Below are 15,413 nucleotides of genomic sequence, written 5' to 3'. Positions count from 1 at the left end.
TCCAAATGATTCAAACTGATCAAATTTATTTTTTTGGCAATGTAAATTCTGTTGTGAGCATAAAGCAATCTGAAGAAATGCCTCTCATATAAAGTGATGCTAAAAATTATATTGCCAGAAAACGACCATTAGTTACCCAAAGACAAGTAAGATAATATGATAATTTGATTAATTCATGAACAGAGGAACCATATAATAACATCAGTACAACATCTGTAACATTCGTCACTGGTGCCAACTGTTAACTGGGCAAACACTTAACTGTCAGATATGACAGTCCTGTCGAACAGATATGTGGCCAAAGACTCCTGAAAATGTCCCCAGAATTGTTAGGGGCCATGTCCATTAATGCCTGGGTGACTGTATTGACAATCCACTCATAAACTGTAACTGGAAAACATTAGGAGTCTGATGCTGAGCTCTGAGGAAGACAGAAATGGACTGACTCAGCCATTGTATGAAAAAAAAATCTTTCCATTAAGAAGATGTAAAAATGTGACGTGTTTCATGTCAAAAGTTTCTTGGAGGGAATCTCTTACCTTGTAGGGGTGTTAAAGGATGTGGGTGTTCCTTTATAAAACAGAAGTAAGAGGATTTTTATTAAATATACTGTAAAATGCATTTAATTTCTAACTTGATTAAGTATAGTGTATCCAGTTTAATCACAGAACCTATGGTTGGGCTACAAAAGTGTCTTTGCAGCAACACTTACTGTGTACATGTTCATGAAGAGAACTGTGGCTTGAAACAGTGGTAGCTGATCCAGGAGTCTGACAAAAATAAGGGAAAAAGTAAAAAAGTAAAAAAGGTAAAACTAAATGACATTTCCACTCTGCTGTATAAAAAGTTTACAGTTGAGTATTTAAGAGTACCAGTGAGTACCTGGTCTGTGTATGTGTAATTGTTACAGAGTGTGAGGATTTATTCTTGACCTTCTTAATTTTAGTCTAGCTTCCTAAAGAAGTTTCAAGCACATCTCAGTCTTCATCTTTGAATGCGCTGTCTTGGAGACGGCATGTTCTGATTAGACCGTATCACAAAGTGTGTTAACAATAACTTTTGGATAGAACCCCCACATCAGGTACATAAAATGAAACGGCACTAAGCAAATGCTGTCCCAACTGGTTACTTTTTAACCAGTGAAGATATGGCCCAAATAAATATCAGTTTATGTGTATGTTATACTAAGAATGTTTTCACCGCTTTACCTTACCATCAGACAGCCCTTTCCAATGGGAACTGATGCCATTATCTCAAAGCCGCCAGACTCAACTGACAAAAACAGTCATTTTACTTTGCAGAACATAGAAGTTGCTGGTCTATCACTGCTCGGTTTTTAAGGTAAAGTGGTGAAAATATTCCAAATATAGTGTAAACTTCAACTTATATTAGTTTTTCCAGTTGGCAAAAATATGTTTTGCTGCCACCATCCACAGCAGTACACTGCGTAGTTTCCATGCCGGTAGATTTGGTTGATCAAAGACACTGGCAAAGCGATATAGTATATAAAATAAGCACAGCACATGATTCGGTCTATGACAGGACAAATTCTTCCCGCTGAGCAAAATGATTAAAGGAAACCTTTAGTAAAGCTGGTAAAAGCTATTTAGTTAAGTTTTTTTTCATAACACTAACGTGTAGTAGGTTTACAAAACCTTAAATGGAGCCAGTAACAGCAAGACTTACTCTGAGGGCAGACAGTCTGGGACCTGTGTCTCTGGCCCACCCCTGCAATTCTGCTGAGCCTACGTAACTGAGACCCAGACAACATGTTTGAGCATAAAATATTTTGCAATCATTTTACTGAGTGTAGAAATGTAATAATGTTGCAAATACCAAATTAAGTCCACCAGAGCATGACAATGCAATACATACCCCATAGTTCTTGAATGACGGGTAACTGGCAAAAGAAAACATGCACACACTCCTCATCAACTTGAATCAAAAAATCTGAAATGGACAACAATGCAAAAAACATTTCCTGTAACAATTCAACATAAATCACTGGGTTTACCTGGGGAGGTGACAGCTACAGGGAGTGACATCCTTTGGGTACTATATATGAGAGGAAAAAGTTATTTCTCAATTATTTTAAAAACTTTAATCCTGGAAAGTTTGTTATTAAACAGGATAGTCCTGAAATGTAAATTTGTTTTACCCATCTGCAGGAAACTGTCCTGGAGAAACCTGTGGCAAACACAAAGTGCATAAGCTAAATTAGACATGTAATTTATTACACAAACATTGGCATTTTTGAAATGAAATTTTTCTTTATTAGATGTCTGGAACACTTACCCTACGCTGAGAAAGTGGCCTTTTCAAATCATCAGTCTCTCTTTTTAGCTCTGAAAGCTGCTTTTTTAAGTCAGCGTTCTCTCTTTTCAGCTCAGAGAGTTGCCTAATGATGACAGATTCGGGAAGAACAGTGTTGCAATCGGGTGTTTTATTTAAACAGCCACAGAGGAACAATAGCAGATATTGAAATCACCTGTAGCCCTGCTCAGTGACTTCCTTGAGATGCCTTTCCAGTTCAAGAGACTTGTGCTTGAAGTGCTCTATGACTTTCTCCCTCTGTGTCTGCTGAAAAAGCGCAATCTGGGGAGCATGAGTGACAATAAAACATTATGTAAATCAACTTTGGCCTCTGGATTGTAGCTCAGGGATTCCCAAATGATGATGACCATTTGGGATGTTTTTAATCTTGTCAAAGTCACAAATTAAGCAGTCTCTTGCTGAATGACTCACTGACTGGTTAGTGACTGGCTGCTTTGACATTTAACATCCCTGTATAGCAATTAAAAAGGACAGTGGGATAGTGGGAGCTTGGGTGACCGCTGCACAGTGGAGACAGACCTGTGAAATATGCTCCAGCCGTGACTGGATGAGCTTCACGGGGTCCTTAAAGAACACCTTTTCCTGTGGCTTCATCTGAAATAGAAAATTTGTGCAGACAAAATAAGTTGGGAGTGTAAAATAAGGTAATTCTCTGTTGGTGGCATAAGACAGTAACCTGAAGATGTCAAACTCACTAACCTCATCTGTGATGGGCAGATAACTGCAGCTGGCCCCACATACAGTGCACTGCTCTGTGGGAAAAACATAATTACAAGAGGCATAACCAGCCTGAAACAGTCTAATCTGAGTCATTCTTTTAAATAATTATTGTTAAAAATTGGAGGCAGATTCAAGTAGTGTGCACAATTGTCTTACTAGATTTAATGCATGCTTCACAACAGATGTGGCCACAGCTGGACACTGCAAACTTCGACCCTCTCTTTGTGAAGCACTGATTACAGTGGAACCAGTCCATTTTTAGCCCTTGGGTTTCCCTCCTCTGCAAACACAAGAGTACAATACAAAAATGTGACTATGTAACAATAAATGTTATGCTAATATGTCCATAAGTAAGTGGACACCCCTGGTCACATACTTTTTTGTACTTTCAGTATGGTTTGTTTTACTGGTTTGGACTTCCTGTCTTGGACCTTTTTTCCATTTCAACATGACCGGACACATGACATCCCAAGCACAAAACCTCATCCCCGTACAACACCTGTGGGACAAAGCACAACGCCAACTGCAAGCCAGGCCTTATTACCCAACGTCAGTCGCCCGTGTCACAAACGCTCTCTTGGCTGACTGGGCGCAAATCCCTCCAGCCAGGTTACAAAATCTTGTTGAAAGTCTGCCCAGATGAATGGAGACTTCTGGCAGCATATTAATGCTCATGGTTTTGAAATGACATGGCAGGGTTCAACGCTAAGGTTTTTTTTCACTTGCCCGGTCGGGCAAGTTGGTCAGAGATCTACTTGCCCGAAGTCAGTTTTTACTTACCCTATAAAAATTGTTTAATTTAAGCGGCTATCCAATAACAAAGACTGCAGTTATTTTTATGTTATGTAATCTTTATTCACACTGTATTTATTAATTAAAACAACATATGTCATGTATTGTAGCTTAATTCCTACACAAAAATGACAGTGTCAGGGCTTAAAGTGAAAAATTTGTCAATCATTCTCCATCTATAATTTTGCGCCCTACTTGAGCCATGCCCACCTCTATTTATTTTTCACCCCTCTCTCCAGTTCTGCTGTATTAACACCGGGTTTAATATATTTTGCTTCCATCTCTCTACCCTGCTCTACTTCAACGCTACTTAGCTCTCTCTCTCTACTCTGCCAGTAGACTACCACATCCACCTGTTGCACAAAATGCACACTGCAGTGTTTCCCCTAGGATGGAGTTGTAGCAGCGGAGGTGAAGCACACGCATGAAAAATAATTTTCACATGCGTGAAACTTTTTTGTATGCTTGCAAAGCACAGCCTGCTGGGATGTTTCTGTGTATCTACTGGCACCAGAAGGGCTCTTTAGGACTAAGTACATACAGTACATGTGTGCACAGTAATGAGCAGGTGAAATGTCTGTCTAGCTTACATATGAGGTGTCTCAAGATTTAGGAACATACAATTTTATTGAATATAATAAAGTAAAAAGTCACTTGACATGCTGCTGTTTTGTGCTATGACCTATGCAAGTGTTGGAAGTTGTTATTTATGCGACAATGCCTGAACGCAACACAAGCTCAGCATGAGTGCCGTGCTACGCTGTTGTGCGAGCAGCATGTTTGTCTGTGTGTAACAGCAGTCTGTGGATGGTTATTTACACACTGTCCATTTCAATAACTTTGTCAGCTGACAAACTGCACCGGGCTCGGGGTCAGGTTTGGTCAGGAAAACGCGGCCCGAGCCGCTCTAGCGTGCTCACCTGTGTGTGTGGCGGAACTCTGCCGTGCGCGATACAGAGAGCAGAGGAGAATTGTTAACGCGTGACCATGTAGAGACAGAAATGACACGATGGCATAACACCATAAATAGTATATTGTTATGTTATTATATGAAGCGTCCGTCGCGCAAAATAATATCAATGGGGGCTGTGGGCAGGACATCGTTACACAGCGTGTGCTTGTGACTTCAGGCAGAGAGACTGCTGCATCAGAGCCGAAGGAGCACGTTTTAAAATACATTTATTTTATCAATTAGTTATTAACTTTTACTATTTTTAGCAACTTGCCCGATCGGGCAAGTGAGTTAGTTACATGCCCGACCGTGAGTTTTACTTGCCCCGGGCAATCGGGCAATCCTTATTGTTGAGCCCTGCATGGTGTCAGGTGTCAACATATTTTTGGTTGTGTAGTGCACCAGTATGTAAATAAATGTTAATATTAAACTTTTTTATGACATTGGGGCTTAACAATACTGGATTTTTTTTTGCCCACAAGAAATACAATGTAAAATCATCAAACTAATATAATTCAACCATTTTAGCATTAGGTAGCCCTAACAGAGTACCCCAGGAATTACTAGTCCTAAAACCTGGAAATTAGTTCATTTATTTACCACTCATGGTTCCTTAGTCTCAAAGTCAATGGTTTTTTTGAATGGGTTAATTGATTTGAACAGAAAATATGTCAGTAATACCCCATGTAAAATTTGAAGTCTCTATGTGTCTTAAAAAGGGCAGTTGCTAACAAGTGGCCAAATGAGACAACAGAACGTCGGCAAGCCAAGCTGCTTTACAGTCTTGTTATGGTGGTGACGTTAGGTTATGTGAACGAAGTGCAGTTTGTTTGTAGCCCAAAATTAGCTTTTTACCTCTAGTAATTACGTTTAGGCTTCAAAAATCATTTTATTGTTGACAAGTGAACCAGTTTAATGCTAACTTCCACACTGGCCCACAAAAAATGCTTTCCTTGGGGCCCTCTATTCTGCAATGGCACATCACACACACACACACACACACACACACACACACACACACACACACACACACACAATGAACAGCAGAACAGCCTAAAGTGAAGACAAAGTTGGCTACCCATCCACAATGCTAACAGTAACGTTATATTGTGTTAGCTACAAAGTGTTTGCTAGCTAACGTTAGCTAGTTAGCTTAATTTGTTGACAAACAGAAGGTAAGAAACTGACTCAAAACTTTCATTACATGTTGAATTGAAGATATATGCCCTTTCACTGTTGTTACCTTGCTAATATTTCCTGTAAGGCTGCTCAGAAATAGTTGAAGTTTTCTCCTTATACAGATGTTTCAGTTTCAGTTAGCTAGCTCGGCTGTCCCGCCCCTGCGCATAAAGAGCGGCTCTCGTTCTCTGTTCTGATTGGCCGAGAGACGAAGACCTTCAGTCTGTTAAAATCATGGTTGAAATCAAAATATTAATATGCTAGTAATAGTAGGCTATGGTAGGCTTGCAATCACATTAAGGGGTAACTTTTATCAGTGTCATAAATATGCCAGCTTTTTAATTTAGACAATAAATCACATTAGGTCATCATGTGAATTAAAATTGTTAAGAAACTGTGTATTGTGGCTGTAAAAACATTTTGAATCATGTAACCTATCATATTTGGATTTTTTAAATGTAATACTGATGTACCTGTAATTAAGTATGACATGAAATGTATTTACTCTTTGAATGCTTATCTTTATGCTCTTTATGCTGGTCATCCAAAACAAACAGCACCAGGCCACCTGTTGCACCACTCCGTGCCCTGCTCATTCTGTTTCCAATTTCTAGATAATTTCACCACGCAGCTTAATCATTAATCTTTTGCTCTTTAGTTGTCAACTATATTAGTGCTGGTGTGGGTAAGGTTAAGAGACTAGATTACATACTTAGAAACAGCTGGCAATTTAGAATGAGTATGCTGAACGTGATGGAACAATGAAATTAAAATGAAAGGGGTTGACCTACTGCAACATTGGGGCAAGCGTTTAAATAAGCAATTTAATGTGTCATTATACATTTTTGTAGTTCTGAATAAAGCCCATTTTACCCGTAATGTTTTTAGCAAAATGTTGTATGGCCTCTTACCATACAAAATTCACCTCAAGGTAAATTGAAAATTGCTCTTATTTCATTTTATGTTCTCTTGAAAGGTAACACTCATATGTTTTTGCCCAACAGTCAGAATCATCATTGAGTAATATAAGTCTTAGTGTACTGAAATACTTTCCTCCTTTTTTTTAAATTTCTGTCTAAAGGTTTTCTTGAAGATGCATGCTGCTGCTGGAACTTATTAGCTGGAAAACAGATTATAGCATGAAGCCTCACATAGTCCAAATTTAAAGTAGATCAGCACAGAAAATAACACTTTTTCCTCAGGTTCTTCTGAAAAAAAAAATGGTAAAACAATGTACTGAACGTGTAAATATGAGTAAATAACTTAATTGACAGGTGTATATAAAAACGCTTCTAGAAAAATGTAATTGATTAAAAAAAAAACAGCAGGAGCCATTTTCTATTTATGTACATTTATTACTGTCTAGTAAAAGTTACAGGTTTAAAACTCAAGGTCATGATTGTCTTTGGCCACAAGACCTGCGAGTTATCAGACCAGCTGCTTACTATCGGCTAGCTCTGAACCCCAGGAGGCAGTCCCTTCCTCTCAACACAGGCTCTCGCTGGGTATTGTAGGCTGTGGAGAGAACATGGAAGCTCCTGTTGGCTCAAGTGAGGTGTCAGTTAAAGGACAAAGTTCAGCTGCCATTTTGATAGGTGTTGCCATATTTAAATGCAAACTGGACAATGGACAACACATGGAGAAATATGAACTTCGAAATGATGCAATGGCAGTCAGGGGATATCTATGAATGTGATAGTGTTTGGACTAAATATTTCACTGGATTTATATCGTCTGGACCTTTGCGAAGGTATGGAGGACCAGTCCCACTGGAATGTGGATTATGATTGAGGCTTTGTAATGAGTTAACCATTTGTTGGTTGCCTGACAAGTGTTTATTGAACCTGCTGTGGTGGTTGTATCCTGAAATGGGCCACATTAAAAATGGAACCGCAACGAGCATTGCTTTCCAACAATTGTTGGCATGAGTAAACCACACAGCAGTTGTTAACATAATTATTATAAACCATCGGATGGTTAAGAGCCTTGAATAGACCTGCTGGAGTATCAAGATGTTTTAGGAATCATTAACTGTATTTTAAAAAAAAAAAACAAAAAACCCACAAACACAGGAGAATCAATGAATGAATCAATTGCAGCTCATCCCACAAATGTCTGACAGAAACTCAAGTATACATTATGTCACCTTGGGAATAACCTTTATCATGTTTTAGACAGCTCTACACTAAGTTAGTTGAAATAACTGTTAGCGTTATGTCCTTGTATGAAGTTGCTGACCAGTTGTGTGCAGCACTGGAGTTTTACCTAGAAATCAAAGATCAAAAGGACTAGAACATAATGAATCTTTGTCAAGACCATGGCAGTCAACTCAAATATTAAGAAATTGAAAGAATGTCCAAGTTTAGTTGTTTGATACATCTTTAATGGCCACATTACAATCTGAAATGCAAAGAGACAGGCATCAAGCTTTAGGAAGCTTAACCAAGAATAAAAACCCAATTCAAATTGAAGGAACTAGTCTGCAAGATGGATCCATTCCTGTTGGGTGAACAAAAGAGATAAAGTGGCTGTTGATAATATAAATTGCAATGTAAAATTAAAAAAAAAAAAAAAAAAAAAAAAAAAAAAAAAAAAAAAAAAAAAAAAAAAAAAAACCTTGCTCACCTTGGTGATACTTCAGGAATTCACATCAGTGATGGTAAGCGGCCCAAGGACTGCTTTTTGTACTATTCCATGCTTTCCTGTTATATAAAAACAAAGGTCTAATTAGCACAGTACAATGAGAAGTTTAATACAGCAGAAGTTGTACAAATACCTGTTGCTATACTCCTCATCCTCCTGGACTTGCAGCTGGATTCACAGCAGTCACAAAGGTTGCTATATGAAGGGTTGTCTAGCAGTTCCCAACTGAGTTCACAGAGATTGGATGAGAAAAGAGACAGTAAGTTGTTCAGTTTCACATGAGAGCTCTGATTTTAATCTACAATCAAACATGTTGCAAGTGTTTAATGCTGGGATCTGTCTGCAGCATCAGAAGACTAACCAATGCTGAACAGCTCAGACCTTATGTAAAAGAAAAAACGAACAAGTGACATTTTTACCCCTGCTCTTTGACATAATGGCAGGCCTTCTTGGTGTTGTCAAGACCACTGGGATCCCAAGCCACAAGTGTGCAGTGGATAAACACCTGTTGATGGGAGTTTAGAAGCAAGGTTGCAAGACAAAGTTTTCACAATAAAGCCCTGCATCTATAGCAAACTTGCAAATTTATAGAATGATGTTAGTTTACCTGTTCTCCGAGAGCAAACCTGAAGGCTTGAAGGGACAGGTGGATCTCTGATGATTTTTGCCTTGGTTCGAATTTTGAGCGTGAAATCATACTGTCCACAAGACATCTGTGTGGGTAAAGAGCATCTGTCATTTCCAGTGTCTGGATCAAAACTTCAGCGAGTCAGTGCTTATTGCCAGTGTCACATAAGTACCCCTTATTGGTGATTATTGGGTATATGCTGCTATCAGGCTGCAGCTCAGGTGTGGAAGCCGCGACGCATTCCTCCAGAAGCAGCAGCAAGGGCTGATGGGTTTTCTGCGCCACACTAGCCATGATGGGGATGAAGGAGCCCAGAGGAAAGCTAGTAGATTCAGCGGGGCCTGAGAAGTCATCTGCAGCAGTAAACAGATGAGTCATTCAGTTACAGGAGTCACTGTGAGAGCTGCCATTTCCAGTGAGGTCATGCTTTACACCCACCATTCATGAGTCCAATGTGAAACACTAGATCTCCTTGACCATATGTCTGAAACACTGGGTCATAAATCAGAGGGTACCAGTCTTTGGGCCTGTATTAGAAACAGTAGATTAATGGCAGCAGTTGCTGTACTCACACATGCAACTACAGAACTCCTTAGGTATGGTCTGCTCATTTTTACTTGCTGTTGAGGTACACCCACCTCTCATACACACAGACAACTGGGTGTGTGAAAGCGAGAATGTGAGAATCAGGAGAGGAAATATAGGTCAGATCATTGGTGTAGATCAGCTGATCCCCAGTAACCTACGAGAGAGACAAAGCTGTAGCAAATGAACTGGGCTCTGACTGCAGGTACATATGCTACTCACCATTCGCCTGAAGTTGCAATCATTGAAATCCACACTGAAAACAGCCTCCCTGGCTGAGATGCTGGTGGGGAAACAGTTACCCAGACGAAACAGTGAAAGATCAGCTTGGGATCTGCTCTCTATCCACACCACTGTCACAAAATCTGGCCTACAATCCAGTTTCATGTCTGTAGGGGATACAATGCAATGGCCTCAAGTTGCTACCCAAACAGTTTGAGGTAAGGATACTAAAATAACATGAAATGTCCTGCATTTTGCTGCAATATTACCTGCGTATACTGACATGAAGGCTGCTAGGCTCAAAAGCAGTGCACCTTGCCAAAAGAAAGCCATCATGACTGAATACTTGCTACTGACACTGTGGGTGCTTTTATTAGTTGTGAATGTGGAGGCATTAATCAAGAAAACCTCTTTCACCTGGTGTGTGTCACCTGTCTCAGGTGCAGCTGCCGTCAGACAAATTACAGCCTGGAGAGCCGCTCGTTACATCACACATTAGACTCATTTCACTTTGACATAGCTTTATCAGCTGTATGTTAACAGATGTAGCATTTTGTGGAACACACTGAAATGTGTTTGATCCTTATGATATAACTGTTGTTAGTATGTTAGAATCCAACTGATATGCAAGGTGAGGAAGCACAGTAACCAGACAACATCAATGTCAAACTATTTTTTTTTTTACTAGTAACCTCCCTTGCAACCATGCAGCAGGCAGGGAACTATATCAGTACAAAGAGTTTCAGTATGAGTTACATCAGTGTGAAGTTGCTTTTTTACGCAGTCATCTTTTTACTCTGTAAACACTTGACCTTGCACTCAGATCTCTCTCTTTTGATTTTATATTTATGGACAGAAAGTAAGAAAATCTGCTTTTATAGTTAGATCACTTTCATATGTATTATATCCAAATACCTGTGATTCTTCAACTATTGTGATTTTTGTGTCTGTGGCATCAATAAGAAAAACACACTTTTGTCACACTTACATGACACCACTCACAAAGATTACACAATAGATTGATCATTATTTTCGTTGTATAAAAAAATGGCCTGTTAGGTGTGGTCATTTTTTGGGGGAGATTTTTTTTTTTTTTTTTTTCCAAACAAAGAAAACCTGTCCCTTGGTGTTATTATTTCCACCACATGCTGCAAAATGTTAATTCAGGGAGATTGCTGTTGGGGTTTGTGACCACAGCAATAGTCATTTGACATTAGAGCACATGGCTGGAGGACAGTTGGCTCCATGTAGGGAACAGAAATAAGAAGAAATCAAGGTCAGTTTTTGTTAAATCAGAAATGTTTATTGGCTAATGTTTCTAAACAGCTCATTTTTTTTCTTTAACGCACAAATAAAAACATTTTACATGAAATTTTTGAAATATATTTAATACTAACACATAGAAAGTTAACATATGAGATATAGAAAATGTCATTTCTACAACAGTCCTTTTCATCACTTTGTTTATTGTGATGGAAAAGACGTGGAATTGACAATGTCAGTGTTGTATTACTGGAAATAGTGTATAAATACATTTCTCTAAATGTGTAAGGTTTTGTAAGCTTGCAGACCAAAATGGACCATAGTTGAAAAATGACCCATACATGATTTGTAGAAATGCTACCTCAGCATGTAATAAGTAATCAAAATTTTTGGTGGGATTTGCAGCTTGGGCTCAAGAAAAAAATGGGGGTATTTAGTACAAGAAAAATGGCTATGTCCAAATTCAGGGGCTAGATCCTCTAAATTACAAGGCCCATAAAGATGGGTCTGAAGACCACATAACTGATGGTAAATGAGACAGTCCAGCCTCACAGAGACAACTAAAATAAGTACTTTTTTAATTATAGAACGAACATTTGAAGGTTATCTGGAGTCAGTTGCCTTGAAACGGCTAACAAATGTAAAATACTGTGATAAACTAGGAGGGATTATGAGTTCACTAGCTGTGACATTTACAATATGGACATCAGAAATGGTGTAGTATGTTACAGCTTACATTAAGACTGTGACTATGACTTTATATTGAGTCTGGATACTTGTATTTTATGACTGAAGTCAAATACAATAACAGAACCTCACAGGAGTTTGCACCAGCTTTATTTGTACAGAGGGTTTAAGATGGATTAATCTGCTAACAGTTTAAATTGAGATCACGTAAAACTTATGTTCCAATGTCTTCCAAGTCATGAGTCTGAAGTCATCTAATATCAACCCCTCTGTTGTGCATGTTCATAGAGTCTATTATCTTAGACTGGGCCTCCTGTTGAGAAAATGTTGAAAACATTAAACCTTATATCAAGTGTTTAAAAAAAACTTCCAGTTTTAGGACAAAGACCTTAAACAGTATTGGTCCTCATTACACCTGAGAGTCAGCTGTAGTTACAGACACCCCAGATACATTGTGAGTCTTTGAGTCAGATGGATCCATTATGATAAGGGGCCCCAAAACTGAATTGTGACTAAAGCCGTGGGATTCTGAAAGGGAAGAGGGGAAAAAAAAGATTATGATTTCATGGAGTGAAAATAATTTAAAACATCCAAGCTGGCAGAAAAGTGATACCCAATTCAACTCCTCTTTTGGAGCGGGACTTGCAGGTTGAATCGCAGCAGCTACAGACAGAGCTCTGAAAGGGGTCATCTAGTAGTTCCCATCTGAGAAAGGAGCAATTATGCAGGGTCATTATATCAGTGTGGTGCTGATTAGAAAAAACAACTTCCATATATACAGAATAAAGGCACATTTTTTCTGTGAAAAATGCATTCAGGTAAAAATACAGTTGAAGCCATTACAATTTGCTGCTCTACATTCTGGTGGGGTGTTTTATTCTCAAAAGCAGTTCTCCTCTTACCTGTAGTACTGTTCATCAACCTAGATTGCTTTAGTGCGAGCTGCTGAGTGTTACAGATGTCTGCCTTCTCTCCAACATAATGGAACAAAATGGCACTGGTTTGTGCTGCTCAAAGCGCCCAAAAAATACATTCGGAAAACTCAACAGCAATGGCTCTTTCCAAAAAATCATGACCTGGTTCATCAAGAAAATTCACATACCTTGATGTGAGTAGCTTCCTGCAGAAACTGTTTTCTTTCTAACAAACTACACCTACCAACTGTATCACTGTGCAGAAGGACGTCTGCATCTATTGCTAGCTCATTGTGCACCATTGAGCTAGCTAACACCTCCACTGAGGATCACGCCAATAATTATTACATCTCATGCCATCCTTCACGAGTATGCACTCTATCTTCTGTGCAGGAATACGATTAGTGGATTTAGTTTGGTAAAAAGAAAACAGTTCCAACATGAAACTGCTCACAACAGTGTCTGTGAATTATCTTGAGTAACCAGGTCATGATTTTTTGGAAAGAGACATTGCTGTTGAGTTTTTCACATGTATTTTTTTGGCGCTTTGGAGCACCACAAGCTGAGTGCCATCCAGTTCCATTATGTTTGAGAGAAAGCAGACATCTCTACGGCTGTTACCTCAAACACTCAGCAACTCACACCGAAACAATCTAGATTGATAAATAGCACCACAAGTAAGAGAAAAAATATGTACTTTTCTATTTTGGGGTGAAGCATCCCTTTGAAAATGTAATATTGAGTTTAGCTTTTATTTCTTTTGTGGAAACCATGTGCAAGTAATTCACAATTCATGTCAGATAAATATGGTAGAGCAAAATGATATTTTCATCTAAAATGTAGTCATAGAAGGCTATACAGTAGTTAAAGTTTAAGGATTTGACTGAAGTATGTGATTAGTTTGATATTTTAGGAGATACACATTCACTTCTTTGCTTTTGCAATCACCACCTCCTGGCTCAAGATTCATGCGGGGCACACATTACATCAGTTGCATCGATCTTCTCATTGAACCTCCAGCAAGAGAGTGAATAAAAAGGTATTTCCCAAAATGTCTAATTTTTCCCCTTTTGATTACCTCCCATTATCCTTTACATAGTGGCAGGCTTTCTTGCTTTCATCAAAAACCTCCGGATCCCACGCAACCAGTTTACAGTGAATGTACACCTGAGGAGCATATTAAAAAAAAAAAAAAAAAAGATTAAGTTTGTTATGAACAAAATACTCCAAACACCCATTACCATTTACCCTCTCACCTCCTCTCCGAGACCAAACTTGAAGGACTGCAGATAAAGGATGATTGCAGACGAGTGGTACCGAGGGAGGAACACAGAGTTTCCCCTCATGCTTTCCGAAAGACACCTGAAGAAATGTATGTCAATTTAGGAATAAGACTTTAATACCAGAAAACAATCATTGGAAAGACAAAAATCATGGTCTGAACCCTACCCCTTATTGTTAATGATGGGGTAAACCTGGCTGCCAGACTGCAGCTCTGGTGTTGTGGATGCCACACATTCCTCCATGAGCAACAGCAAGGGTTGATGGGACTTCTGCTCCACTGCCGCCCATATAGGCATGAATGAGCCCATGGGGATGACATTTGTCTTTGCTACTCCTGTTAGTTGATCTGTGGGGGTGAGTAAAAAGGCTTAGAAAAAGCCTTGAGTATTCTCATGTTGTATCTGGTAGTGTGATAACTCACCATTGAGGAGTGCCATGTGGAAGACCAGCCCACCTCGACCCTCAGATACACCTGACCCAGGGTTGAGGAAAGGGGGAACCCATCCCTCAGGTCTGAAATATAATGGGAATGTTTTCTCATCTCCTATCAGCTTTGAACTGGAGTTTAGTTCAAAACGATACTCCTACCTTTTATAAACACATTCGATGGGATACAGAAAGGCAGCGGGTTTTGATTTTTGCTGGGGCCTGAAAGTCAGTTCATTTTGGAAGAGGAGACGTTTTCCTTTCATCTGTTAAAAAACAGCTCATTATACACACTAAAGAGGCAGAAGGGGATTTTAGTTAAATATAGTGTTTACATTACCAGTCTTTTAAATTTGCAGTCAGCAAACTTGTAGTTGAACAGTGCTTCCCCCTCTCCAGTAGGCAGAACATTTAACTTAGACGGCATGCAGCTTCCGAGGAAGAGACGAGACGCGTAAGGCACCAACTCTGCATTGATCCTCCATGTGATTTTTATTGAGTCTTTTCCACAGACTACTTTGATATCTGCAAAGTAATTCTCATGATTACAGTTTCAGTACATGAAACACTTAAAAAATACATACATAAGGTGGACACATGTCTATATGCATGTGTAAAGAATACCTGCATTAGCAACAGTTGTTGCAAAAACAGCCAAGATTGTCACACCAAGGTAGAGATGAGTCACCATGACTGAATGATCCAGAGCTCATTGGAGGTGACACAATTTGTAGACTTCCTGCCAAATTAGCTGAATGATTAACATGTGTGTGAGGGCAGGGCA

The 15,413-nt window shown here is 39.1% G+C and overlaps 3 protein-coding genes across 4 annotated transcripts; all 3 read right to left on the bottom strand.

Moving 5' to 3' along the window:
• Positions 1 to 219: 219 nt before the first annotated feature.
• On the bottom strand, positions 220 to 6,161 carry LOC117272319 (uncharacterized). Its single transcript, XM_033651179.2, has 13 exons — positions 6,042 to 6,161; positions 3,211 to 3,334; positions 3,034 to 3,086; positions 2,854 to 2,928; positions 2,489 to 2,595; positions 2,296 to 2,398; positions 2,159 to 2,187; positions 2,015 to 2,055; positions 1,876 to 1,900; positions 1,687 to 1,753; positions 713 to 770; positions 540 to 570; positions 220 to 421 (listed from the first exon to the last, which is right to left on the bottom strand). Exons 2-13 carry the CDS (start codon positions 3,308 to 3,310, stop codon positions 346 to 348), a joined length of 765 nt encoding a protein of 254 aa, XP_033507070.1. The 5' UTR covers positions 3,311 to 3,334; positions 6,042 to 6,161; the 3' UTR covers positions 220 to 345.
• A 2,177-nt stretch (positions 6,162 to 8,338) lies between these two features.
• Positions 8,339 to 10,482, bottom strand: zp3f.1 (zona pellucida glycoprotein 3f, tandem duplicate 1). Its single transcript, XM_033651336.1, has 10 exons — positions 10,325 to 10,482; positions 10,056 to 10,222; positions 9,887 to 9,990; positions 9,687 to 9,775; positions 9,421 to 9,601; positions 9,228 to 9,333; positions 9,040 to 9,125; positions 8,754 to 8,845; positions 8,603 to 8,679; positions 8,339 to 8,476 (listed from the first exon to the last, which is right to left on the bottom strand). Exons 1-9 carry the CDS (start codon positions 10,389 to 10,391, stop codon positions 8,615 to 8,617), a joined length of 957 nt encoding a protein of 318 aa, XP_033507227.1. The 5' UTR covers positions 10,392 to 10,482; the 3' UTR covers positions 8,339 to 8,476; positions 8,603 to 8,614.
• Positions 10,483 to 12,138: 1,656 nt separating this feature from the next.
• LOC117271947 (zona pellucida sperm-binding protein 3) lies at positions 12,139 to 15,404 on the bottom strand. Of its 2 annotated transcripts, none has more exons than XM_033650527.1 (10): positions 15,254 to 15,404; positions 14,970 to 15,154; positions 14,792 to 14,895; positions 14,625 to 14,716; positions 14,369 to 14,549; positions 14,176 to 14,281; positions 13,998 to 14,086; positions 12,619 to 12,710; positions 12,394 to 12,533; positions 12,139 to 12,318 (listed from the first exon to the last, which is right to left on the bottom strand). In XM_033650527.1, the coding sequence occupies exons 1-9, from the start codon at positions 15,318 to 15,320 to the stop codon at positions 12,415 to 12,417; spliced, it is 1,035 nt and encodes a 344-aa protein (XP_033506418.1). In that variant the 5' UTR covers positions 15,321 to 15,404; the 3' UTR covers positions 12,139 to 12,318; positions 12,394 to 12,414. The 2 variants fall into 2 exon arrangements, with proteins under 2 accessions (XP_033506418.1, XP_033506417.1); XM_033650526.1 differs by having other exon boundaries at positions 12,421 to 12,533.
• Positions 15,405 to 15,413: the final 9 nt, after the last annotated feature.

This window comes from Epinephelus lanceolatus, chromosome 12 (assembly GCF_041903045.1).
Source record: "Epinephelus lanceolatus isolate andai-2023 chromosome 12, ASM4190304v1, whole genome shotgun sequence".
Classification (NCBI taxonomy): domain Eukaryota; kingdom Metazoa; phylum Chordata; class Actinopteri; order Perciformes; family Serranidae; genus Epinephelus; species Epinephelus lanceolatus.
Note: the sequence above shows the minus strand (reverse complement) of the source record. Positions and strands in the feature narration are given on the sequence as shown.

What these genes read in the sequence shown, in the direction of transcription:
- zp3f.1 (XM_033651336.1), bottom strand. Translation starts at nt 10,391, where the DNA reads ATGATGGCTTTCTTTTGGCAAGGTGCACTGCTTTTGAGCCTAGCAGCC. An exon ending in TCACATTGGACTCATGAATG is followed by an intron (nt 9,602 to 9,686) that starts GTGGGTGTAAAG and finishes TTACTGCTGCAG; the next exon opens with ATGACTTCTCAGGCCCCGCT. An exon ending in GATGAGGAGTATAGCAACAG is followed by an intron (nt 8,680 to 8,753) that starts GTATTTGTACAA and finishes TTTATATAACAG; the next exon opens with GAAAGCATGGAATAGTACAA.
- LOC117271947 (XM_033650526.1), bottom strand. Translation starts at nt 15,320, where the DNA reads ATGGTGACTCATCTCTACCTTGGTGTGACAATCTTGGCTGTTTTTGCA. An exon ending in ATCGAATGTGTTTATAAAAG is followed by an intron (nt 14,717 to 14,791) that starts GTAGGAGTATCG and finishes ATTATATTTCAG; the next exon opens with ACCTGAGGGATGGGTTCCCC. An exon ending in TAACTACAGCTGACTCTCAG is followed by an intron (nt 12,319 to 12,420) that starts GTGTAATGAGGA and finishes TTTTCTCAACAG; the next exon opens with GAGGCCCAGTCTAAGATAAT.
- LOC117272319 (XM_033651179.2), bottom strand. Translation starts at nt 3,310, where the DNA reads ATGGACTGGTTCCACTGTAATCAGTGCTTCACAAAGAGAGGGTCGAAG. An exon ending in GGCCACTTTCTCAGCGTAGG is followed by an intron (nt 2,188 to 2,295) that starts GTAAGTGTTCCA and finishes TGTTTGCCACAG; the next exon opens with GTTTCTCCAGGACAGTTTCC. An exon ending in TCCTTTAACACCCCTACAAG is followed by an intron (nt 422 to 539) that starts GTAAGAGATTCC and finishes TGTCTTCCTCAG; the next exon opens with AGCTCAGCATCAGACTCCTA.